The 23,080-nt window shown below is 21.8% G+C and overlaps 5 protein-coding genes and 1 long non-coding RNA gene across 12 annotated transcripts; 3 read left to right on the forward strand and 3 right to left on the reverse strand.

Annotated features, from left to right (window-relative positions):
- Positions 1-19: 19 nt before the first annotated feature.
- On the reverse strand, positions 20-10,015 carry LOC727407 (cohesin subunit SA-1). 5 transcript variants are annotated; one of them, XM_026444066.1, is made up of 20 exons: positions 9,997-10,015; positions 7,864-7,916; positions 7,376-7,539; positions 7,139-7,320; positions 6,782-6,955; positions 6,497-6,701; positions 6,071-6,400; positions 5,392-5,997; positions 4,972-5,314; positions 4,660-4,893; positions 4,400-4,592; positions 4,144-4,330; positions 3,737-4,041; positions 3,449-3,660; positions 3,181-3,347; positions 3,002-3,053; positions 1,159-1,194; positions 746-919; positions 556-640; positions 153-170 (listed from the first exon to the last, which is right to left on the reverse strand). In XM_026444066.1, exons 2-20 carry the CDS (start codon positions 7,887-7,889, stop codon positions 153-155), a joined length of 3,693 nt encoding a protein of 1,230 aa, XP_026299851.1. In that variant the 5' UTR covers positions 7,890-7,916; positions 9,997-10,015. The 5 variants fall into 5 exon arrangements, with proteins under 5 accessions (XP_026299852.1, XP_026299853.1, XP_026299851.1 ...); XM_026444065.1 differs by lacking the exon at positions 9,997-10,015 and adding an exon at positions 8,037-8,206; XM_026444067.1 differs by lacking the exon at positions 9,997-10,015 and having other exon boundaries at positions 20-170; positions 7,864-8,221.
- A 34-nt stretch (positions 10,016-10,049) lies between these two features.
- LOC409531 (NECAP-like protein CG9132) lies at positions 10,050-11,778 on the forward strand. 2 transcript variants are annotated; one of them, XM_393037.7, is made up of 3 exons: positions 10,050-10,289; positions 10,761-11,157; positions 11,276-11,778. In XM_393037.7, the coding sequence occupies exons 1-3, from the start codon at positions 10,204-10,206 to the stop codon at positions 11,522-11,524; spliced, it is 732 nt and encodes a 243-aa protein (XP_393037.2). In that variant the 5' UTR covers positions 10,050-10,203; the 3' UTR covers positions 11,525-11,778. The 2 variants fall into 2 exon arrangements, with proteins under 2 accessions (XP_393037.2, XP_006564483.1); XM_006564420.3 differs by having other exon boundaries at positions 10,056-10,169.
- A 1,377-nt stretch (positions 11,779-13,155) lies between these two features.
- On the reverse strand, positions 13,156-16,317 carry LOC552612. The gene is made up of 5 exons (XM_624986.6): positions 15,911-16,317; positions 14,747-15,050; positions 14,396-14,656; positions 14,021-14,173; positions 13,156-13,882 (listed from the first exon to the last, which is right to left on the reverse strand). The coding sequence occupies exons 1-5, from the start codon at positions 16,201-16,203 to the stop codon at positions 13,724-13,726; spliced, it is 1,170 nt and encodes a 389-aa protein (XP_624989.2). The 5' UTR covers positions 16,204-16,317; the 3' UTR covers positions 13,156-13,723.
- A 367-nt stretch (positions 16,318-16,684) lies between these two features.
- On the forward strand, positions 16,685-18,158 carry LOC552626 (tRNA methyltransferase 10 homolog A). Its single transcript, XM_026444070.1, has 5 exons — positions 16,685-16,963; positions 17,133-17,442; positions 17,543-17,689; positions 17,743-17,848; positions 17,935-18,158. Exons 1-5 carry the CDS (start codon positions 16,776-16,778, stop codon positions 18,156-18,158), a joined length of 975 nt encoding a protein of 324 aa, XP_026299855.1. The 5' UTR covers positions 16,685-16,775.
- A 1,754-nt stretch (positions 18,159-19,912) lies between these two features.
- LOC409518 lies at positions 19,913-23,061 on the reverse strand. 2 transcript variants are annotated; one of them, XM_016915096.2, is made up of 7 exons: positions 23,036-23,061; positions 22,200-22,509; positions 21,170-21,295; positions 20,970-21,066; positions 20,628-20,778; positions 20,419-20,547; positions 19,913-20,272 (listed from the first exon to the last, which is right to left on the reverse strand). In XM_016915096.2, exons 2-7 carry the CDS (start codon positions 22,430-22,432, stop codon positions 20,001-20,003), a joined length of 1,008 nt encoding a protein of 335 aa, XP_016770585.1. In that variant the 5' UTR covers positions 22,433-22,509; positions 23,036-23,061; the 3' UTR covers positions 19,913-20,000. The 2 variants fall into 2 exon arrangements, with proteins under 2 accessions (XP_016770585.1, XP_016770584.1); XM_016915095.2 differs by having other exon boundaries at positions 23,004-23,054.
- LOC113219138 lies at positions 21,361-22,403 on the forward strand. Its single transcript, XR_003305799.1, has 2 exons — positions 21,361-21,765; positions 22,164-22,403. It is a non-coding gene; the product is annotated as an uncharacterized LOC113219138 (long non-coding RNA).
- Positions 23,062-23,080: the final 19 nt, after the last annotated feature.

Raw genomic sequence — 23,080 nt, forward strand, 5'->3', positions numbered from 1 at the left:
AATATAACTTAATAATGAATTTGTTGTACATATAGTTTTAATTGTGATATCATTTGAAACTTACACAATATGACAAGTGTTATAAATGTATCACAAATCATTTCCTCTGAAGAATAGTTTTATCTTGAATGAATGTATTATTATTTATCATTTTATTCGGAATCAGATTCCTGTAACAAAAAATCTTTTATTAAGGAAAGTATAATATATATCAAATAGATAAATTTAAATTTATATAATATTGTATATAAAATTATTTATCATAATATTAATATTACGATTGAATATTTGATAATACAAGATTCATTTCATTAATAATTGAATTTTTGACTAATTTTATATTTTTTAATCATAATATAATATTTTTAACTTTATATTATAATTAGATTATTAAAAAAATTTATTGAAATTTTGAAGCTAATCTTCAATTTTTTAATAATTATATATATTATTAAAATATTAAAATTATTATAAAAATAAATAATAAATATAATATAATTAAATATTAATTTGTAATAATTCTAATATTGCAAATTAAAAATTATTGTAATTTACCATATATTGTCCTTCTACATAACGACCAGAATTCCTAGAAGTTCTTCTTAATTCTCTTGGTTCTATATTATCTTGACTTCGTCGTCTAAAAGAGAAAATAAAAAATTATTATAAATAGATATAATTTCAAAAAATATCTAAATTTTTATACAATTTAAAATTTATAAATTTAAAAATTTATCATACTTACGACCTAGATTGGATTTGTAATGTCTTAAGTTTATTATCTATATCTTGAGAAGGACTGGTTGATGCATCTTCAATAATTGTTGTTGGAGAAGTTTGCATCTGTGTAGTTTCATTTGTTTCATAAAAGCCAGCTGCTCTAGATCCACGAGTTATTGATACTTTATTAACAGTTAATCTGAAATAAAGATTTAAATTAATACTGCACAAAGAATACATATATATAAATTTATTTTATGAATAGACATTTCTCTATTTAAATGAAATCACTTTGTGCATATATTTTACAAAATATTACAAAATATTTTACAAATTTTATTCTTTTAATAGATAAATATAAGTTTGTAATCTAAGTCTGATCTATCTTTATAACTAAGATATCTTTATAAAAAGAAATAATGAAATGTAACTACTCACTGATGCTTCCTTGGACCACGTTTCTTCTTGTATTTACTGAAAGAAAAAGTTTTTATTGATGGAAATATATTGGAATTAATATCATAAATAAAGGGACAAAAATTTATGTTAAATAACTTTGAAGTCTCACACTCATCTTTCATATAATACGAATATATGCATATATTATGAAATTTCACATTGTGTACATATATATTAATATATTTAAGTATATTGAAGAAACGATGAATTGTCCAAATTAAGTATACAGAATTAACCCAAATATTAACAAATCAAATGCCTAAAAACATTTTTATAATATTGTAATGATAATAGAGAACGGCGTGTTAAAAAATATAAATTATAAAAATCCGATATTCAGCAGGAAATGTGAAACAATGGGTTAATTCTGTCACATTTCCTGCAAATTTTGATAAGGTAAAAGTTTTATAAAAAGCAGCATTACTTATTTGCTATGGATTAAAAATTTTGATAACAGGATTAGGAATTCGTAGGAAAAGAGGGTATTATTTCAATTAATATCACATATTCATTATATCTATTACCAATTTGTATATTATCAATATATAAACAGAATACAAAGTATTTTAAACTTACTTGGTTTTAAGTTCAACAGAACACACATCGTTCTCTATGTATTTTTTGTCAGGTGTTCCAAAAATATTTATATTTCATAATATCATTTTTCATTTTTTATCTTATTTTCCTTATACTAGTTTATAGAAGATGAGTTCTTTAGTAGCCAAATTAGGCACCAAGAATAACAGATTTCATCAATTCCTCACATAACATTTGTTCTTTACATATTTAAGTATGTGTTTGATATTTAATTTGATATTTTGATAATATTACATATAATTCCTTACACTAGTTTGAAAGTTGATTTTAAAACAGGCACCAAGAATAATAAACCTCATTAATTCCTTATACAATTTTTGTCCCTTATATGATTATAATATATTATAGATTTTGCTAAAAACTCTAAGTCTTAGCTTGAATAACGATCAGGTAGCCTGCAACAAGCGATTCATAAAAGATTACTACTCATGCAAACATAACAATTTTTAATTTAGATAAAGATGCGAAAGATATTTATTAATAAATTAAGCATTAGCATGCAATTAAGTTATAAATGTATAAAAAATAAGAGAGAATACATATATTAAGAATTAATAAAATAATATAAATTATTTTATTCTTAAGAATTTATAATTTTATAAATAAAAAAAAAGTAAAATAAAATAAAATAAATATGCTTATAATACTACATTTCAAATTATATAACAAATAATATTTTTCTATAAAATATAATTGTAAATAAATAAAATAATTTTATTTTAAATAATTGATATATTTAAAGAATATCTTTTATACTTTTAATTCTCAATTTTAATAATATATCTAATATGATTAATGAAATACATTATAAAGCAGAATAAAAAATTATATTTAAATGTAATTTTTATTAATAATTAAATTATATTAAATTATAATTTTAGGATTTGTTAATACAAAAGCAAATGTTACTAATAATACTAAAAGAAATATATATATTATATGTGCATCAAAATCTACATAAGCGTGTAAATGTAATAGATAATTGCAATATTTTCTATAACTATATTAAAATAACTATATTAAAATATTTGTCATTCATAGTATAAATCTATTTTAAAAGCAATAAAGCATGTTGCAATATACATATAATTATAGATTAACTTCATTATAAATTTTTATAAAGGATCACATATCGGAACTACTTGCAAATATATAAATATTCAATATCTGTAATTATTTTAGCATATATTATTCTATATTAATTTGATATGAATACCTAACTTACCCGGAAAATTCATGATCAGAACCTTCTTCAGGCTCATCTGCTTCTTCTTCTTCTGCAATCATTTTAAATAATTACAAATATAATACAAAAATAATTATAATATAATTATTATTTTTTTTCAAAAGAAATTTTGAATTTCGAATAATGAATAATATTATATTTATTTATATTATTTATACCAGCTAAATGATCCTTTTTACGTCTTGTATATGCACGTTTACTTGTTACTGGAACTTGATCTGTTTCGCCATGTAATAAGCTGTTCCTATATAAAAGTAAAGGTTGCCAATCCTCTCCCCGTGAGGAAGGCATTCCAGCTTGTAATCTTCTATCAAGAAAATTTAATCTATAACAAATACATATAAAATAAATTTAAAAAATCATTAAAATTAAAATAAAGTTAAAATAAAAAATATATTGAAAAGTTTTAAAGAGAATTGAACCTACACTACTCTTTTATCTTGTTTAAGAAGTTTATTTGTAAATTCAGATAAAATTTCAAGAAAGGATAAATTAGGTGGTGGTCCTGTAGGATCTTGTTCAATACCATCTGGTGGTGTAATTGCAAAAAGAACACCTGCTCGATGTAAAGCAGTAATTGCTTCACGATTTTTTACTGCATCTAAGCCAAATGACAAAGCAAATCGTTTTGCAAGTTCCTAAAAATATTAATATTTATATTTCAATATATATTTAATTATAAAAAAATTATATAAACATTATATATAAACAGACCTTAATTGCAGTAAATTCTTCACTATTTCTATTAACTTTTCCTTTCTCTGCTACTATTTCATTATATAAAATATTTAAACTATGTTGCATAGTTAAAGCACAATTTGTTTTATTAATATCTCTTGCTTTTCCTAATGTAGTTTTAATAATATCACCATAATCATTGTAATATTTCACATAATGTTTAAAAACATCAGCTGCTGCTTTTGTGGGTATCATGTTATATACAATTAATTTACAATAACCAGCTAAAAAATTTCTTCTTTTATGTAATTCTTCGATTTTTGAATGTTCATCATGTTCATCTATTGCATATATTTTATTATTAAAGTCGAATCTTATAAAATATATATATATATATATTTATTTATTTATTATATATATATAATAAATTAATACTGACATACCATCTTCTTCTTCAAAAAATACATATTCTTCTATAAATCGATTAAGCATATTTTGCATTGCTTGATCAGGTTCATATACTAATTGATGCATTAAAGGATTAGAATGTGTTGTTAATTGATTGCAAAATACTACTAATAAATCACATATTGTATTGTATGCCTCTTCTCTCAAAATGGGTGGAAATGGCTAAAATAAAATTAACAAATATTATATATCATTAATATATTAAGAAAAATATAAAAATAATGTAATTACCGCGCCATTTACGTCACCACTGACAAAATAACGCATAGAACCCATAAAAGAATGTAAACGTTCTTTTAATTGTCGACATTCATCTTCGCCTCGATTTCCAGAATCTGCAGCTTCCATAAGATGATTTTGTCCCCATAAAATTGCAAAAAAACATGCACTTATGCAATATTTAACTGCTTCATGTGGTAAACATCTATAATGAAATATTCATATTTTTATAAACAAAATTTTCATATGTGCAAAATATATAATATTATTACTTGGATGGATCTTTGGCATCTTCAATATCTTTATATAAAGAATCCCATATTCCCCATGGATTCATATTATGACAAGAGTAAAATATTGAAACTTTTTTTAGAGATTGTACAACATTAAAAATTTCATCTTCATCTGGTTCTTCATCTCCTTCTATTAAATTTCTGTATTCATCTATAGCTTCTTTATATTTATTTACAATAGAATCGATTAATGTTGATCGTGCTACGTCACACCTATTTAAAAAAATATAAAATAATAAATATTCTTTTAAGAAATTTTCATTATATAATAATGAAAGCATAAAGTTTTACCTGGTAAAAATAGCATGTCCTTCTATACACATATGTTCCAATGTTTTTGCAACTGTATCTAAAACTTCGGTATCATGCATTTTTTCTACAATTGTATGAATTTTATTTAATAATGAATCCAAATTTTGCTCTTGTCGAGACTTTGTATAAATATCTAAATCAAAATATTGAGGAATAGCAAGTAAATTTGCAAGTTTTTCAGGATCTGCTCGATATTTATCAAGTAAAAGAGGTAGTGTTTGTATAAAATGTTCTGTCAACCGTTGTTTATCATCATGAACTTGTTTCATTTCTTTTGCTGATAAAATTTTTCTAGTTGGTCCCCGACCAACGGGAGCTTCGCCTATTTTAAAAATTAAACAAAATATATTATAATTATAATTAATATAATAACATTTTATATATTTAATTTTTATTTACCTGTAGCAGCTTGTTTTATACAACAAACCATTAATTCAATCAAAGATGTTTCTTTTTGATTATCTAAAGTTTCTTCTTCAGGTCCAGCTTCTTCTAATAATAAGTCTGTCATACATTCCCAATCTTTCATCATTTGATTCGTTTCAATTAAAGAATCTACCAAATAAGCTCCATGTTCATGAAGTTCAGATTCAATAAAAAATAAAACAAGATCTCGAATAAGAGGAGTATTTGGCAAACGTTTTTTTCCACGTTTAGTTTTCACACCTGCTACTGCTTCATCATCAGGGCGAAATAGCCGTTCATTTAAAAATTCACCCGCTGCCTGTGCAACTGCACGATGTGACGAATAAACAAGTTCATATACATGTTCACAATCTTTATCAGTAAGAATTTCTCTATGATGTTTTAAAATTGAAATAACAAGTTTAACTGCTTGTACTGCTACATCATATTCTTTATCCAATGTCATAGCAACAATTCTATCTTTAAATTTACTAGTAAAAAGTTCAAGTTTAGTTTTCAATTCTTCTGATGCATATAATGGTTGCAAAGCTTGAAGACATTTTAATCGAACTTCACCAACTTTGTCATGTAATGTCCAACCTAAAAAATTATAATAATTTATATAAATTACAAAATATATTTATAAATTTATAATGTAAAAAAATTATATTACCTATATATTTTAAATAAGAATCATCTAAAAAATTTTGATGAAATTTTTTCATCCATACTCCTATTTCTGCCATACAAATCGCGCGAATCTCTGGTAATGTATCTCTATAACGATGTACAAATACAGATTTAAACATATATGTAAGCATATTTTTTATCTCATCCATATTTTCTTCAAGTTCTTTTCGTTTGGCCATTAATGATTCTAATCTATCTGCAGCTCTCTTTTCTCTAGCTTTTTGTCTTTCAGCTTCATATTGCCGTTGTGTATTATCCAAATTTATTGATACAGTTAAAGCAACATCTACTAATGCTGTCATGAGTTTCATAGCTATAAATAATAAAATATATTAATATTTTAAATAAAAATTATTTCATGTGTATAAATTTGATTTTATATAAATATGAATATAAATATATATCTTACCAGCAAGTGTAGCAGTATGTCTAAAAGCTCTTACTTGTGAATCTGAAAGACCAGTTAATAATGAAATTACATTATCCATCAAAAATTGATCATAAATGATTGAATATTGACATTGTCGAACTAAAATTTGAACAAATTCACAGAAATTTGCACGAAATTTTTTCCATTGTTGACCAGTCATTATCAATGGATATTCTCCACTTTCCTATATTATAATAAATTATTATAATAAATTGTAATTTAAATGTAAAAATTAATTATTTACAAAAAATATTATTGACATACTTCATCAAATTCTTCAGTCATTTTACGAATTATTGCTACATGTTCCATTGTTGTTTGCATTTCAGATGTGATACGTCCTTTACATCCACTTGCATTAATAAAAAATTGCATTAACATAAGGAGAGCATTTTCTCTATTACTTTTATACTTTTCTATCCAATCATCAACAATAGTCTATAAAAGAAAATAATATATTCATATGTATATATATATATATATATATATATTATATTTATAAATATATATAAATATATAATATTATATCTATAAATATTTACAAATTTACATTTATCATGATAACTTTTATAATTCAAACAATTGATAAATTTTTTCGAATATGAGTGAACATCAACATACAGTTAATGAAGACCGATTGTTTCTAATAACATAATAAAGACTAGCTTCATCTTCTAAACTATGTGAATGATGTGTTCGTTTTCCACGTCCTCGTCCACTACTTCCTCTTCCTCTACTACTACTAATAGTTGGAATATAATCTGTATCTATTTCTTTATATTTTGGTTGTTGTATTGGTCCTCCTATAAAAAAATCACTAATCAAAAATATAATAAAATAATACATTTTGAATCATACCACGTAATCTAGCTCGTGTATTTCTTGTAATCCTCATATTAGTTGGAGTTGCTGGTGTCATAGGTTGTTCAAATTGGGATTGATTTTCAAAACCTGTTTGTTCTTGATATTGTGGTTGTGATGTACTTGGAGAGCTATAGCTTTCGGATGAATAATGTTCAGGGCTAAACAAATACAGTTAATTATAATATATTCTAATTTTTTATTTTTTAATAAAGTAAGAATATATATATATATATATATATATATATATATATATATATTAAATATATATCTAAAAATATATATTAAAAATATTAAATATTTAAATAGATTAAACTTCGTTCATAAGAAAGCACCAAAAATTTTTAACCGATTTTTACATTTTTTTGAATATTTGAGTATTTAATGAATAGGATCAAAAAATACTAGTATTAAGTATAAAAAATTATTCATTTTAAAATATACATATTTGAAAAATATATTTGAAAATGTAATATACAACTTACTATGACACCATGTTGACTTCATCCATAGTCCGTCAAACGAATAGAAACAGTAGCTGTAAACACATGCACGTGATAACCATTTAGGCGGGACAGAAACTTTAAAATGCATTATTATCACTAGAAATTAAAAAAATTTTAGCCATTATATATAAAAAATGCAATAAAGAACGCACACATAAAAATTAATATTCTATTAAAATATATATTTTAGTATTTTGCGTTGGTTCTTCTTTGCTCATTCAATTTCTCAGCACAGTTACTAGATAAGCATTCGATTATAATACCGGATTATGGATTATATACTACAGAAATATATATGTAAATTGGATTCATCGAAACAAGTCAGTCCATCGAAATATAAATAAAACCACGTGATTAAAATCTAGGGAAAAAAGGATTATCCTCACACTTCACAATATTATAAAATAAATATTATAAAATAAAAATTTTTTTTTTCATTAAAATGTTAATTTTTTTATTATATTATAAAATTATTTATTGTATATAAATAATTTATATTAAATACAACATAATAAATATAATATAATAAATATAAACAATACAGTAATGTACATAAATAATAAATGAATATAAATAGATAATTGTTTAATAATGACTAGAATTTATGAACATCAATATAATTTATATAATATTCAGATATCAATAGTTTATTAAATAAAATATTAAAATATTAAAATTGCAAGTTTTGTAACTGATTTATTTTTATCCTAACTCGTTTCGTTAAACAGAATATCGAATGATATATCTCATTATGTTATACACATTTTAAATAGAAGCATAGTCACCTGTAGTTGAAAGTGTTTAAAGATTTTTATTACAATTACAATTTATCGAATAAAGAATTCTAGTAGAACAATAATATTTGATTTATGACAGTTTTTTAACTCAACTATTTTAATACAAATCTTTCTTAATATTTTCTTTCATGTGATATAGTTTTTTATTTGTCGTTTATGTGTGCCCTTGGTTAATACAAACTCATATTCTGCATATTCTTACCGTATTAGATATAGAGAATATTGAAATCCAATATAACATATTTTTATGTGTTTCTATTCTTTATTACAAAATAGACTGTTTCATAAAATTAAAATTTATCATGAGATTTACAGAGAATTATAATAATAAAAAATAAATATTAGGAAGATTATCAAAAGAATATATGAGCACATAAGAAATATATTTAAAATGTTATAAATTCTTTGAGTTTTTCTTTTTTTTTTCGAATTTTATATAAAATATTAAATATATAAAATATATATTTTTATATATATGTTTCAGATTCTTGATTATATATGTATATTTATATGTAGTGTTTAAATATTAGAATAAAATTAATTTATTTACTTTATTTTTTTAATTATTATTTATTGAAATTATATTGCTTATTTTAAAACTACTGATGAAATTATTTATGCATATATATATATTACTCTTCTACATTATTTTTAATTTATTCTTTTATCTAAAAAAAAGCAAGCTATTAAATAAATTATCATTAAATTTTGGAAAAATCAAATTATTAAATATATTCATTTTATAGCATAGTATACTCTTATAAAATAGTTTTATAAAAATGTATAATACTTTTATATACTTTTATAAAAAAATAAAAGTGATTTATTTTAAATTTATAAAAAAATATCTCTAATTCAAAATAATTATGAAATCTTAAAATATATTTCTATAATAATATATTTTAAATATTTTAATATTAATAATATATTCTAAATACTTCTATAGCACTATATTTTAAATTATATTTTTATAATTTAATCATGAATTTATTAAAATTTTAATTATTTTGAATAAAATTGAAAATATATTGATAGAGTTTTATAAATACATATTAATATAACTATATAGTTTATCTTATATACGAAAATATATAGATACATATATGTATAAATATATATTAATATATTGTAATATATGTAAATATGTAGATATATATATGTATTAATATACAACATAAACATTAGTTATTTGTCAATTAAATAAAAATAAAACAGTCAAAAATAAAATAAAATTGATTATTTTTTATATATATTTAAATCATATTTGAATTAAATTTTCTTTATTTTATTGAAATTACAAATTGTATATGCTTACTACGCAGAAGACAATCTATTATCACTAGTAAAATAATCCATGGTTAACGGTCTTTGTGTGGGGATGGGAGGCGTGACTAAAGATAAAGTTATCAAATCACGTCAGAGATCCGTCACAAAATATAAACGAATTTTGAAATAGTACTTGCACTTCGTTAAATTCAACTCTTGAACGTAAGCACTTTCTCTGTGATTTGTCAAAAATACAATGGATACATATGAAAGTGTATTACTCGTGAAATCTGAAGTATTTGTATTTAAAATACCACCAAGGTCAACGAATAGGGGTTATCGGTATGATTGATTCTTTTTTGACAGCGTCTTTAATTTTGTGACAAGTAATTTTTAACAAATATACAAAAATATATTTAAATGTGACATTGTTATTTACAAAAATTCATATATTTATTATTAATTTTTGTTGTAATATATATATATATATATATATATACATAAAAGTAAAAGTTATACCGGAAATTGTTAAATGTAATACTATTTTATTATTATATTGAATATAAAATATTTTTAATTTGTACTGTTAATATTACATTACAAAATTTAATTTTAAACTTTTAAGTTTTTAAAAAAATTCAATCAAATATTAAATATTTAAAATATAATATATATTTCAATTTTATTAAATATAAATTTTTTTGTATTAAAATAAATAAATTTATTCATAATGTATAAAAATACTTAATGTAAAATGATTAATGTAATTTAGTAAAAATAAATATATTATTTATAATATATATTATATTTTAGTGCAGCTGATTGGAATCTTCAAGAACCTACATGGACTGGACGTATGCGTTTAGTTTCTCAAGGAGACTCAATTACTATAAAATTAGAAGATAAAGTTACTGGAGAATTATTTGCAAAGTGTCCAATAGAACAATATCCAGGAATTGCAGTTGAACCAGTTACAGATTCTTCTCGGTATTTTGTTCTAAGAATTCAAGATGATAATGGAAGATCAGCTTTTATTGGTGTTGGATTTTTAGATAGATCTGATAGTTTTGATTTAAATGTTGCTCTTCAAGATCATTTCAAATGGCTCAGAAATCAAGAACAAATAGAAAAAGAAAAGGATAAACCAAAACAAGAATTAGATCTTAGATTTAAAGAAGGAGAAACAATAAAAATAAACATGAAAATTACTGTAAGATTTTTTCATTACTTTATTAAATATTACTATAAATATTTAAAAATTCAATTATATACTAAATTATATATTTCACACAATTATACAATATAATTTTTATATTTATGATACATAGAAAAAAGATGGTACAGAAGTTTCTACTAAAACAAAACAACGCGGCAATACAAATTTGGGTTTACCACCTCCACCAGGTGGTGTAAAAATTGCTCCACCACCTGCAAAAACTCCAACTTCATCTCCTGCACACAAACCTATTCAGAATCAAACTCAAACAAGTTCTGAATGGGGAGAATTTGCTAGTGCATCACAACAATCTCAAACTCAACAGCCAACAGTAGGAAATGCCAGTTGGGTTCAATTTTAATTTACAGGTGTATTAAAATTTAATATAGCAATATTGTAGTATCATAGACATACATATATATATATATATACATATATATATATATATATAAAATATAAAAAATATACATATACATTTAATTTATATATTCACTGTTTACATATGTATATTAATATAAGTGCATGTTGCATATAAATACCTTTTAAGGGTAATTATTGACAAAGATGTTTCTATGTATATAGTTAATGAATATATATATTTTACTATATTATGATATAATATTTTTTTTCTTAATTTGTTTTTTGATTCAGTTATGAAATAATTTATATCTAAAAAAATTTCATTTGAATTACTATAATAAATTACTATAATAAATTACTAAATAAATTTTATTTAAAAATTAAGTAAAATACATATTTCATATTTACATTGTTGTAATTTTTGAAACATTAAGATAGATTAAAAAATATAATTAATATTTAATTTTTCTTATTATATTTCTTATTACTATATCACAAATATTAAATAATGTACATATTATATTTTTTATTTAAACAAAATATATAAAATATATGAAATAATTCATATTTTTTATATAAATAGTTAACGAATAAATTTTTTGTCTTATACAAATTAAAATGAAAAAATTGAACAATAAAAAGTATATATAATAAATAAAAATTAATATAAGTTTAAATTATCAAATAAAATAAAATATTATTAATAATATAATTATTGAATATAAAATATATTAAAAATATTTTCAATATTTTCTATTGCATGGATACAGTCTTTGTGAAAACCCTTAAAGGAATATGAATTAAATTATACAATCTTAATTAGTATTAGTTTTTGGTATTTGTACATAAAGCAGAAATTATGCAAATGTACGGCCTAATTTTATGGATGTGTTAGATTTTTAGATATCTTGATTTTGCATTGATAAATAAAAAATAATTTTTATTATTATATTATTATTTAATTATATTATGAAATATATGATCTTTTTATGTATTCTTTTAACTTTAAAAATAATATATTAAAGATTTATTTTATGTTAATATTAATATAATTTTTCTTGAATATCTGCATTAAATAGCTAAAAAATGATATGAATTAAACTTCTTTTTTGTGCACTCAAAATATTTGGATTAATTTTTATATCTTATATTTGATAAAGTAAAATCTGAAAATTGTAACTTTAGAAAACTGATTTTAAAATTATACATATACAAAATATAATTTATATATTTGATATAAAATATAAGAAACATAAAAAAAGTATATATATGTTAAATATTTATAACTATAAATAGTTATATCAACGAAAATAATAGTGATGATAAAAAAAAATTGATCCATTATTTAAAGTGTAGGAAGATCATTTTTAAAATTATTTTAAAATAAAAAAAAATTATTGTTTTTTATTCAAAAATATGTAAAGACAAAAAAAGAATGCAAATTAATCTATATATGAATTAATGAAAATAAAATTTATCACATATCTTTATTTGTAGAAAAAAAAAAAATATTTCGTGTATATATAAAATTATTATTTAAACATAATATAAATTTTAAATTAAGTGCAAAATGATTGTAAATTATTTACAAACAAAAATTTGTCAGATGAGTATTTGAAATACTAATTTACATATTTTAATATCACTGTATATTGTAAATGATGTTAAGTAATACTGTTAATATTATCTATGTTAATATTTAACAAAAATATCTCGTAATTCCGTAAATTACATTCCATTTGTAGTTACGAAAGTAATAATAAAATATGTATACGCATGTATGTATATGCACATATTTAACATTATTTTTCTTTTTATAGTAAATGAAAAATAGTATTGCTTTTTATTGTATATTTTCATTTATAATTATAATAAATTGCATAATTATTAATATACTAAATAATTATTAAAAATCGTATTACAAATAATACTTTGCAATTACATACATAATAACAGCTGAAAATTTTATTCTATAGTAGAACCTTGATTATTGCACAAAATGAAATTAAAAATATATGTAAATATCAAGATTTGTGCAACAAATATTTCAAACAATCAGTCTAAGATTTATATGTTTTTTATAAATCATTTGTTTGTCCATAGAACATGAAAATGCTCATCTCAATATAATGAATAATGTTTACATGCATTGATCAAGGTTCTATTATATCATAAGATTATTTATATTTTTAATAAATAATCAACAACGTTTATTACGAGCAACATTAAGTCGTAAACTGCGCATAGCCATGGCGCGACTAAAATGACGTTGAACTGGACGTTGAAGTTGTCCATTAACTAAACTAGAATCTTCATCACACTCTACACTGCTTAAAACTACTAAAAGTACTCCAAGTACCTGTAACATAAATATTATATATTATATTTTAAATATTTATTATAAATAACAATTATTTATATTTTATCTTAATATAAAATTTATTAATGTATTTATATGAAAGCAATATAATAATATTTTCATTTTTATTTTACATACCAAACAAATAATTATTAGTAATGTATAGATATGTATGCTTGCAGCTGGAAGTGACTCTACCTCTCTTAAAGCTTCTGCAGCTTCAGAGAGATCTGGTTTTAATTCCAAGGCATGTCGTAAATGTACTGCTGCTTCTTGATAATGGCCATATGCCTTCAAACAAAAAAATGAACATTGTAATGATTAACTATTTAACTGATAATGTTATAAAATAAATGTAAAGAATCAAAATTATTTTTCTTACATTTGATATATTATAAATAAGATTAATCAAATGGAATATATTAAATGTTTTTAATAATATACTATATATATAGAATATATATAAATTCACTATTATTATAAAATAATTATATTTTCAAAGTTTTTAATTACTTTAAATATTTGTCCAAGTGTAAGATACTGTTCCCAAGCATTACGATCTGGAGGTTGTAATTCTAAAGAACGTCTTGCTAAATATGTTGCATCATCCAAATATTGTTGAACTAATAATACTCGAGCTAAATTTAATAATACTTCTGCATTATGAGGTGATACAGCAAGTGCTCTTCGAAAACATTCAATTGATCTTTGTGCATCACCTTTTATACGCCAAAAATTTCCTATTTGATTATAAAGTTGAACAGATTTTGGTTTCTGAAACAAATTCAATAATTTCAAATAATAGGTTTTTTTTTATAAATTATTCACTTTTTTTTTAAATAAAATATTTTTTAATAATTATACCTCTCGTTTTGCTTTTATTAAACGTTTCTCTAATAGATCAATATCAACATCTATAGTTTTGCCACCATTTTTCTTAAACATAAGTGCTACATTAGGTTCTGGAACTAATGGATGTTTATCTCTATTTGCAACACCAAGCAAGTTATCATAATAAGTAAAATTAACAGGCTTTCCACAGTCTAGAATTATATCCTCACATTGTTGACCAGAAGCACACATAACTTGTTCATTTGATACTTGAGATGATAGAGGAAAAGATTCAGTGGCATTTGATGTATCCTTCAACACGTATGACGAGAATCGTCTGCCAAGGGGACCAAAGTTAGGGCTTTTTTAACGCTGAAAGAACAGTAAGCCACACACAAATACTAACTACAGGAAGAAAAAGAAAATTGCATTATTAAAAACAAAATCTAAAAAATATAAAAATTAATAATAATAATTAATAATAAAATGTAGAAATAAAAGATTCAATATACAATTTTTTTTGGATTAACTATATTTAAGAATTATTATATATTTCATATATTTACATATTTCATACATTTTGAATATTTAATCTTATTAATTTCTTATGAAATTAAATATTTTTAATTCTTGTAAATATTAATTCATCTTTTAAATTCTTATTAATATTTAAAAATGATGATAAATGAAACATATATGTTGTAATAATGCTCTGCATATTAATAATTATATTAAACATGCAAAACATGCAAATGTGATATAAAAAATAATTTTAGATACAAAGTATAATATTATTTAATATTTTGATTAAGATCTTATTGATATATTTATGATAAATATTAATAATATAAAAAAATATAATGAATAATACAAAAATTTAACGAAAACTTTAAAGAATTTATCATTTCAGACCTTTAAATGTCTTTTAATTAAATGGAATGTTACAATAATATCAATAATATCTACTGTGAGAATACCATAGCATATGCAAAAAATCATAAAACATGAGATCTTAATTTTCCAGGTATTTATAAATTCTTGAATTATGTTTAAAAAATATAAATCTCGAAATCCACTTTGTTTCAAAAAATGTTAAAAGTATCATTTTGATCAGTATCATTTTGAACTTTATATTCTGAAACAAGATGTGCCACATAGCTCTTACCCAAAATAAATCAAACTCCTGTGATTTCTTACCGTTCATGATTTCCAGAAGCAACATTTTTGCAATCTTGACAATATGATTGTATTTTTTCATAATTTTCAGAAATAGCTGTCCTACTCCAACTTTGTCCATTTCCGACACTAATGCTACTAGCCAAGATATCGAAAATAGGATCATCTTCAATTGTATTCACGAAATCTGTTGTCTTGATGACTTTGTCAGCACTGAGTCTCCAAGAAGTTCTGGAGTTCGTTAATTTTGCTTGGAGTATCAGAAAACAAAAAAGATAGCCAACAACACGACCATCAATTCCAATAACTTGCATTCTCTCACTTCACGAAAACTGATTAAATACTAAAGCGTAGAAAAATCGTCTGCTTTTGCTATAGCAAGATGAATTCCTAAAATTTTCCAGATGACTCTATCCTTTAAGAATTATTAAACTAATTGCCAATATTTATTTTTACTATTATAATATCCCTAGAATTGTAAATTACTTTTATTTATTATATTTCGAATAAAGTTGAATATTAAAAAGTTCTTTTTTAAAAGATTTTTATATCTTATTGATTTTTATATTTATTAAAAAAATAATTAAAATATTTGAAAATTAATAAATAATTATAATATATATATATAATTAATTTAATAATAAATAATATTTTTGTATATCAAAATATTATTAAACGTAAAAATCTAATAATTATCAGATTATTATATAATTTTATTATAAAAAATTTATATAAATATATAATATCATTTTATATTTATTATACTCTTTCAAATATATTATTATTTTCGTGCCTAACGATATTTAATGAGATTTTCTTCAACGATATTTTACTAGATCTTATGGTAAAAGTACGAGTTTCATTTTCTTACTTTTTTTTATAAAATATGGAAATCGAAAAAAGTACAAATAACATTGAAACAATAAAAATTGATACACAATGTATGCAAATTTGTGAACACGAAACTTGTAATATGGATACAAAGTTCCCGGAATTACATCTAAATTTGAGTAAACGTCAACTGAAAAAAGTAAAAAAAAAAGAAAAATGGTTGAAACGAAAGGTTGAACTAAGGTTTTTATTTCTCAGTTCTTTAATAAATTAAAGAACTATACATATGATTCTATATGTATACAATATATTCAATTATTTTATTATGATTAGGTTAAATTAATTTTTTAAATTATATCAAATTGAATTTAATAATAATACTATTGGTAAAAAAATTATTTTAATTTTATAGATTACGTGAACGAGAGAAAGCAAAACAAAAACGAGCATTTGCTCGTGCAAATAATATAAATCTTGGACCATCCAGAAAAGCTTTAAAAAAAAGTATAATGGCAGATAGTAGTTGTAAAATTGGAATAACTATTGATTTATCTTTTGATGATTTAATGATTGATAAAGATATTGCAAAATTAACTAAACAAATACTAAGATGTTATACTTTAAATAGACGAGCTATTGCACCAATGCAGTTTTCTCTTACAAGTTTTAATGGAAAATCAAAAACAGATATGCAAAAACATAATGGATATGAACATTGGGATGTATGTTATTTTAATAAAATTAAAATAATATATTATACAAAAATAAAAATTTGTATAATGAATAATTTATATTGTAATTTTTTCAAAATTTATATTGTAGGTAAAATTTTATGCTGAATCTTATCTAAATGTTTATCCAAAAGAAAAAATTATATATCTTACTAGTGAATCGGAAAATGTTATTACTCAATTAGAACATGATTATGTGTATGTTATAGGTGGTCTTGTTGATCATAATAGTCATAAGGTAAGCTAAAATTTGTAATTCATATAACATTCTTATAATATTTATATTTTTAGGGTCTTTGTCATAAATTAGCTGTACAAGTTGGCATAAAACATGGTAGATTACCTTTAGATAAATTTTTGCGTATGAAGGCAAGAAAAGTTTTAACTATTGATCATGGTATGATTAATATACAATTATTACTAATAACTAAATTTAGTTAAATATAATATAAACTTTATATATACATATAAAAATATTTTTAGTGTTTGAAATATTGCTTAGAGTCAGTGAAGGAAAAACATGGCAAGAAACATTTTTACAAGTTTTACCAGAGAGGAAAAATGTACAATTAATTGTACCATCAGGAGATAATAAAGATATATTAGATATATATAATAATAAAAAAAATTTTTTCTACACAAATAATAAAATTGAATCAAAAGTTAAAATCAATGAATTTGAAAACATAAATGATGTATGTACATAATAAGTATATATTGTAGATAAAAAATATAATTTTGCATTTTATGTTTTATATTTTTACTAACTTTATTTTATTATGTGTATTTCATAAAAAATATATATGTGTATGTCTACTAATATACACATGTAAATTATTGTAAACAAAAAAAAATATAAGATGTGAAAAAAATTAAATATTCCTAAAAAATTAAATATTAAATACATTAGTTTTATATATGGGATATTAAATGGAATAATATATATAAAATATTAATACAAATAATTATATAAGTTAAAGATATCTGTTTTTATTTAAGATGATCTAATAGATTTACTTTAAATATAATCTTATGCAAAATAAAAATATAAAACAACAAATTTACATTTTAAAAAAATATAGATCAATTTTTCTCAAATTTTGCAAGAAAATTTCAAAAATATTTTCTATATTGTGTATAATTTATATACATATATCATTTACACTAATTATTATTTTAAAATGAAGTGAATTTATAAGAATAAATTAAATTTACATAAAATTAAACATATAATTACCTCAAGTATTTTATAATTTTATATTTTATATAATATAATAAAATTATGACTAGAAAATAATTCAAATATTTAGAAAGACAATGTTTTTAACAAATATTATTCTTGAAAATTAATATATAGCAACATTTAAATAATGATTTAATCATTTATTTGATAATTTTTAATATTCATTATTTGTACACATTTTCGTATTTGTTATATTTTATTAACTAATAAAAAATATTACTTATAAGATATAATTAAATACTTTTTGCAAAATTTGGGTAAAATTAATTTTACTAATTTTAATAATATGTGATTTGAAATTTAAAATTAAAATTTTTTAATATATATATATATATATATATATATATATATATACATACATATATGTATACATATATTATCAATAAAATTATATAAATGATTTTATAAGCAAAAAACAAATAATTATTTTTTGAAATAATATGTACCATTTTATAATTTGATTTAAAATTGGTTATACAAAAATTTTTTTTTTAAAAATTATTGGAAAGTTTCTTTTTTATAGATATTATAACTAATTTTTTTAGTTCAAGTTTTAAACATATATAGTTTGCTTAAATAGAAATTAAATATTTAAATATTTGCAATATTATTGAAACTTAATTTCCGATAAATTAGATTATTTTTACATGTAATTTTTGCAATATCAAAATTGGAGCAAATATTTATTATAATAATATTTATCTTTTATCTTTATACTATATGGATATTATAATTTCTTATTTAAATTAATTTATAGATAATTCTTTGTTTGTGATACATATATACAAAATTATTTTTGATCACAAAGATCAAAGTGACATTTAAATTGACAATTGTTATTTTTTATTTAATTTTATCTTTCTCTTTCAAATTTTTTTAATCTTTTATATACATTAAGAATCGTTCATATATAGTCAAAAATAAAAATAAGAGATAACTCTTTGTTTGCACAAAATATATACAATTTTATGAATATTTTTTTAGCATATATAAATGTAATTACTAAGAAACTATTATTTGCACTATATAAGAAGAGTGTTTAATTTTCATTATTAAATTTTTAAAAGAAATCTTTCATTGTATCTTTAAAGAAATTTACATTCTTTTTGTACTAAATGATTTTTTTTAAAATAGAAATAGAAGTTTATATTTTTATAGAAATATTCGTAAAGAAGCAAAAATATCTAAAATTAAAACAAAATAATTATTTTACTTAGATTATTATCCAATTAAAATGTATTTGAAATCATTTCTTCATTTAACTCTATTCTGCATAATAATAACTTAGTTCATATATCAGTTATTTTCATGCAATGTTGTCAACATCTTGATCATCAATTATTTCAAATTCGCTACCACTTTCATCACTGTGACTAATTAGTTTGCTTGATATAGGTTCAAGTTCTGCTTCTTCCTCAGAAGATGATCCTTTTTCAAAATGGCCACTTTGAAATTTAATACCATCCATATCAGTTTCTTCACCACTAAGCTCTAATTCAGAGTTTTCTATATCATCAGTACTCCCATCTTCATGTGATGGCATTTTAAGATCCATAAGTTCTTCATCATTAAAAAACTCTATAAAAGAAATTTTTTTAATAGAATTTTATGAAATATATATTTACTGAATAAATATAAAATAAATAATAATAAATGATTAATAATATTTTTAAATGCTAATTAATAATTAATAATAATTAATAATATTGAACAATTGATTATACCATTTTGAACATCAGACAATACGCTCGTAGGAGTAGGAGATTGGTCCCCTGATTCTCCTGCTCTAGTAAGAACTTGAAGATTATCTTCAGTTACTGCTGGTAAGAATTCTTCAATTTCACTATCCCATTCTAAAAAATGAAATATTACATATTCAAAATTATTATATAAATTATATTTTTAATAAAAATAGAATTTTATATTTAATCACCTTTGTGTAATATCATTTTATTAGGAAGCTTTAACAATAATGCAGGCCCAAGTAAAATGCTCATGCATATTGTATACGTAAGAAGTATACCATTTATAGTACGACCAATAATCCATAGACCCAAAGAAAGAGAGCAAACTACAGTACAAAACTGAAATCATTTTTAGTTTGAAATATTAAAATTCAAACAATTTATATATATTTAAACGTAAAATAAAACATAATTAATTTTTATATAAATATAATTAGTTTTTATATTGAATAAAATAAAAATATATATGTTTACAATATAGATATATTTTTCTACTTATGTATAGTGAAATATAACTACAAAAACATTACCACTCCTGGTTGCTCTTTTCTCAGTTGCTTTAAATTATGAATTGCTGTTTTTATTTTTTTTCCTATTTTCTCAATTTGTTCTGTTTTTGCATAAGAGCTAAAAATATATTATAAATTTTAACTATATTAATTTTATATGTTAACATAATTATGAATATATAAGCACAATTGGAAATAATTTCAGAAATAATAATACATACGCAGCTAAATCCAATGCTTTATTTTCTTTTTGAACTTGAGTTTCTAAGGTACTATAACAGAGAACAACGACCAGTGCAGCACTGCTGGCTGCAGCAAAGCCTCGAACCTCTAATACAATAATACCCCTGAAAAATAAATATTCATAAATAATTTTTATTTTATTTTATTTTATTTTTATTTTATTTTTTTTATAATTTTATTACAAAATACTTAAATAATAAATTATTGTAATCAAATATAACGATAGTGAAACAAATAAATAATTTATGTATAATGTGATTTCTATAATTTTCAATCACGATTTTAATTGTCAACACGTACTGCCATCTAGAATAGTAATGAAGATCTGGTGGGAAAAATACGTAGAGAACATGCAATTCATTCGACGAAGCAAATATGAATGTCATGGACAAAATAATTGTGAAAAAAGAAATGCAAAAAAAGATTTTAGAATATATTACTTGAAATTAAGAAAACCTTTTATATTAATTTATTTTCGTAATATGCGTAAATAATGTTATATGATTGAATATATTCATACGCTTATCATAAAGAAACATATAAAAAACACAAAGCATACTTGAATAACGATAGAGTAAGTATTTACAACTGACATCAAATGCCGAAACACGCATGCTTCTATAAACCTTGACCTAGAAAGCGACTTACTTTCAAAGCATTTAGAAACAATGAAATATCGCGCAACGCTTCTTTTTTAATATACAAAACTTTTTATTAATCATTATTTAATTTTTTAATTATTATTAGTATAGTTTATTTATTAAAAATAAAATATGAAAATTTTGTAAATTAAATTATACGATATCAAAAAAACATTATATTTAAAAGTTATATTTAATATTCATTATTTGGCGAATTAGATGTCATACGATTTTTATTTTGTAAACTAACCAAAATTAAAATTCTATTAAATAATAGAAAATAGTAACTAAATAATTAAATTTCTCAAAATTATATATAATTATATCTTAGAACTGACGCATATCATACAGTACTAAAGGAACTTACCAAAACAGTATATTAAATACGATGACGACAGAAATACTATTCACAGAATTCTCCCAAAGAAGGATACTTTCCAAAATACCACAAAGTCGCCTCGAAGCTTCAAAATTACATCCGACATTTCGATATCGTTCAACTTTAATAGTTTTCTGTTCGTCCTCAACCTCACTTGCATCATGAGATGTCGCGTTTCTCATCCATCGAAAATAACATGCCACTCTCGAAAGCCGTTCCATGACAGTTCCAGGTCGACGTTGACTGCTTTTGTCGTCCTAATTCCCGTACTCCTTTGGCATGGTACACCCTCGGAAGACTGTGCGGGAGTATTTTTAGCGCGTGACAACGAGAGTAAGACTTTTGAGAACGAACGAGCAACCGCGGGGGTTTCTTCTGCTTTGCATCGGAGAATAGAGTGAGAAGGAAAGAAAGATCGAGAAAGAAAGAGATAGGCTGACACGACAGAGAAGAAAGAACAAAAAGTGAGAAAGATAGAAATGAATATAAACGAAAGGCTGGATTAAGACTTAAACGACTGACAAAGAACAAATGAATATAATGTGAATAAGATAGATAGAAAAAGAAAGAGGAGAAAAGGAATAAAGCTAAGAAAAGAAGTAGGAAGAAAAAAGAGAAGAAAATATAAGAATTAAGTTCTTATATACTCTCGCGGTATTTCACGTTTTTGTCAATTTAACGAATATCTTCTTCCGAGTTACACACTTCTTTTGTTTTTTCTATTTTTTTCTAAAATACAAGTTTATGGCTTGCTACATATGTTATTACATTACTGACGTATGTAATACTTACGTATGTACGTGTTCAAGCGTTATTCTACATACCTTGACTTCACCTACTACAAACACGTGACGATTGAGACACGAGAC

This window comes from Apis mellifera, linkage group LG11, assembly GCF_003254395.2.
Source record: "Apis mellifera strain DH4 linkage group LG11, Amel_HAv3.1, whole genome shotgun sequence".
NCBI lineage: Eukaryota > Metazoa > Arthropoda > Insecta > Hymenoptera > Apidae > Apis > Apis mellifera.

Bases quoted from the DNA above. Each gene is read 5' to 3' on its own strand.
- LOC552612 (XM_624986.6), bottom strand. From the start codon at position 16,203: ATGCAAGTTATTGGAATTGATGGTCGTGTTGTTGGCTATCTTTTTTGT. The intron at 14,657-14,746 runs GTATAATTATTA...AATTTGTTTCAG, and splicing joins TAATAAAAGCAAAACGAGAG to AAACCAAAATCTGTTCAACT. The intron at 13,883-14,020 runs GTATGTAAAATA...TTTATGTTACAG, and splicing joins TACTAATAATTATTTGTTTG to GTACTTGGAGTACTTTTAGT.
- LOC409531 (XM_393037.7), top strand. From the start codon at position 10,204: ATGGATACATATGAAAGTGTATTACTCGTGAAATCTGAAGTATTTGTA. The intron at 10,290-10,760 runs GTATGATTGATT...ATTATATTTTAG, and splicing joins TCAACGAATAGGGGTTATCG to TGCAGCTGATTGGAATCTTC. The intron at 11,158-11,275 runs GTAAGATTTTTT...TATGATACATAG, and splicing joins AAATAAACATGAAAATTACT to AAAAAAGATGGTACAGAAGT.
- LOC552626 (XM_026444070.1), top strand. From the start codon at position 16,776: ATGGAAATCGAAAAAAGTACAAATAACATTGAAACAATAAAAATTGAT. The intron at 17,690-17,742 runs GTAAGCTAAAAT...TTATATTTTTAG, and splicing joins TTGATCATAATAGTCATAAG to GGTCTTTGTCATAAATTAGC. The intron at 17,849-17,934 runs GTATGATTAATA...AAATATTTTTAG, and splicing joins AGTTTTAACTATTGATCATG to TGTTTGAAATATTGCTTAGA.
- LOC727407 (XM_026444067.1), bottom strand. From the start codon at position 7,889: ATGGATGAAGTCAACATGGTGTCATA. The intron at 6,401-6,496 runs GTAAGATATATA...TATTATTTATAG, and splicing joins ACATACTGCTACACTTGCTG to CTATGAAACTCATGACAGCA. The intron at 3,348-3,448 runs GTAGGTTCAATT...TATTTGTTATAG, and splicing joins AAACAAGATAAAAGAGTAGT to ATTAAATTTTCTTGATAGAA.
- LOC409518 (XM_016915096.2), bottom strand. From the start codon at position 22,432: ATGGAACGGCTTTCGAGAGTGGCATGTTATTTTCGATGGATGAGAAAC. The intron at 20,548-20,627 runs GTGATTAAATAT...TTCATTTTTTAG, and splicing joins TAAAATGATATTACACAAAG to AATGGGATAGTGAAATTGAA. The intron at 20,273-20,418 runs GTATAATCAATT...TTTCTTTTATAG, and splicing joins ATTGTCTGATGTTCAAAATG to AGTTTTTTAATGATGAAGAA.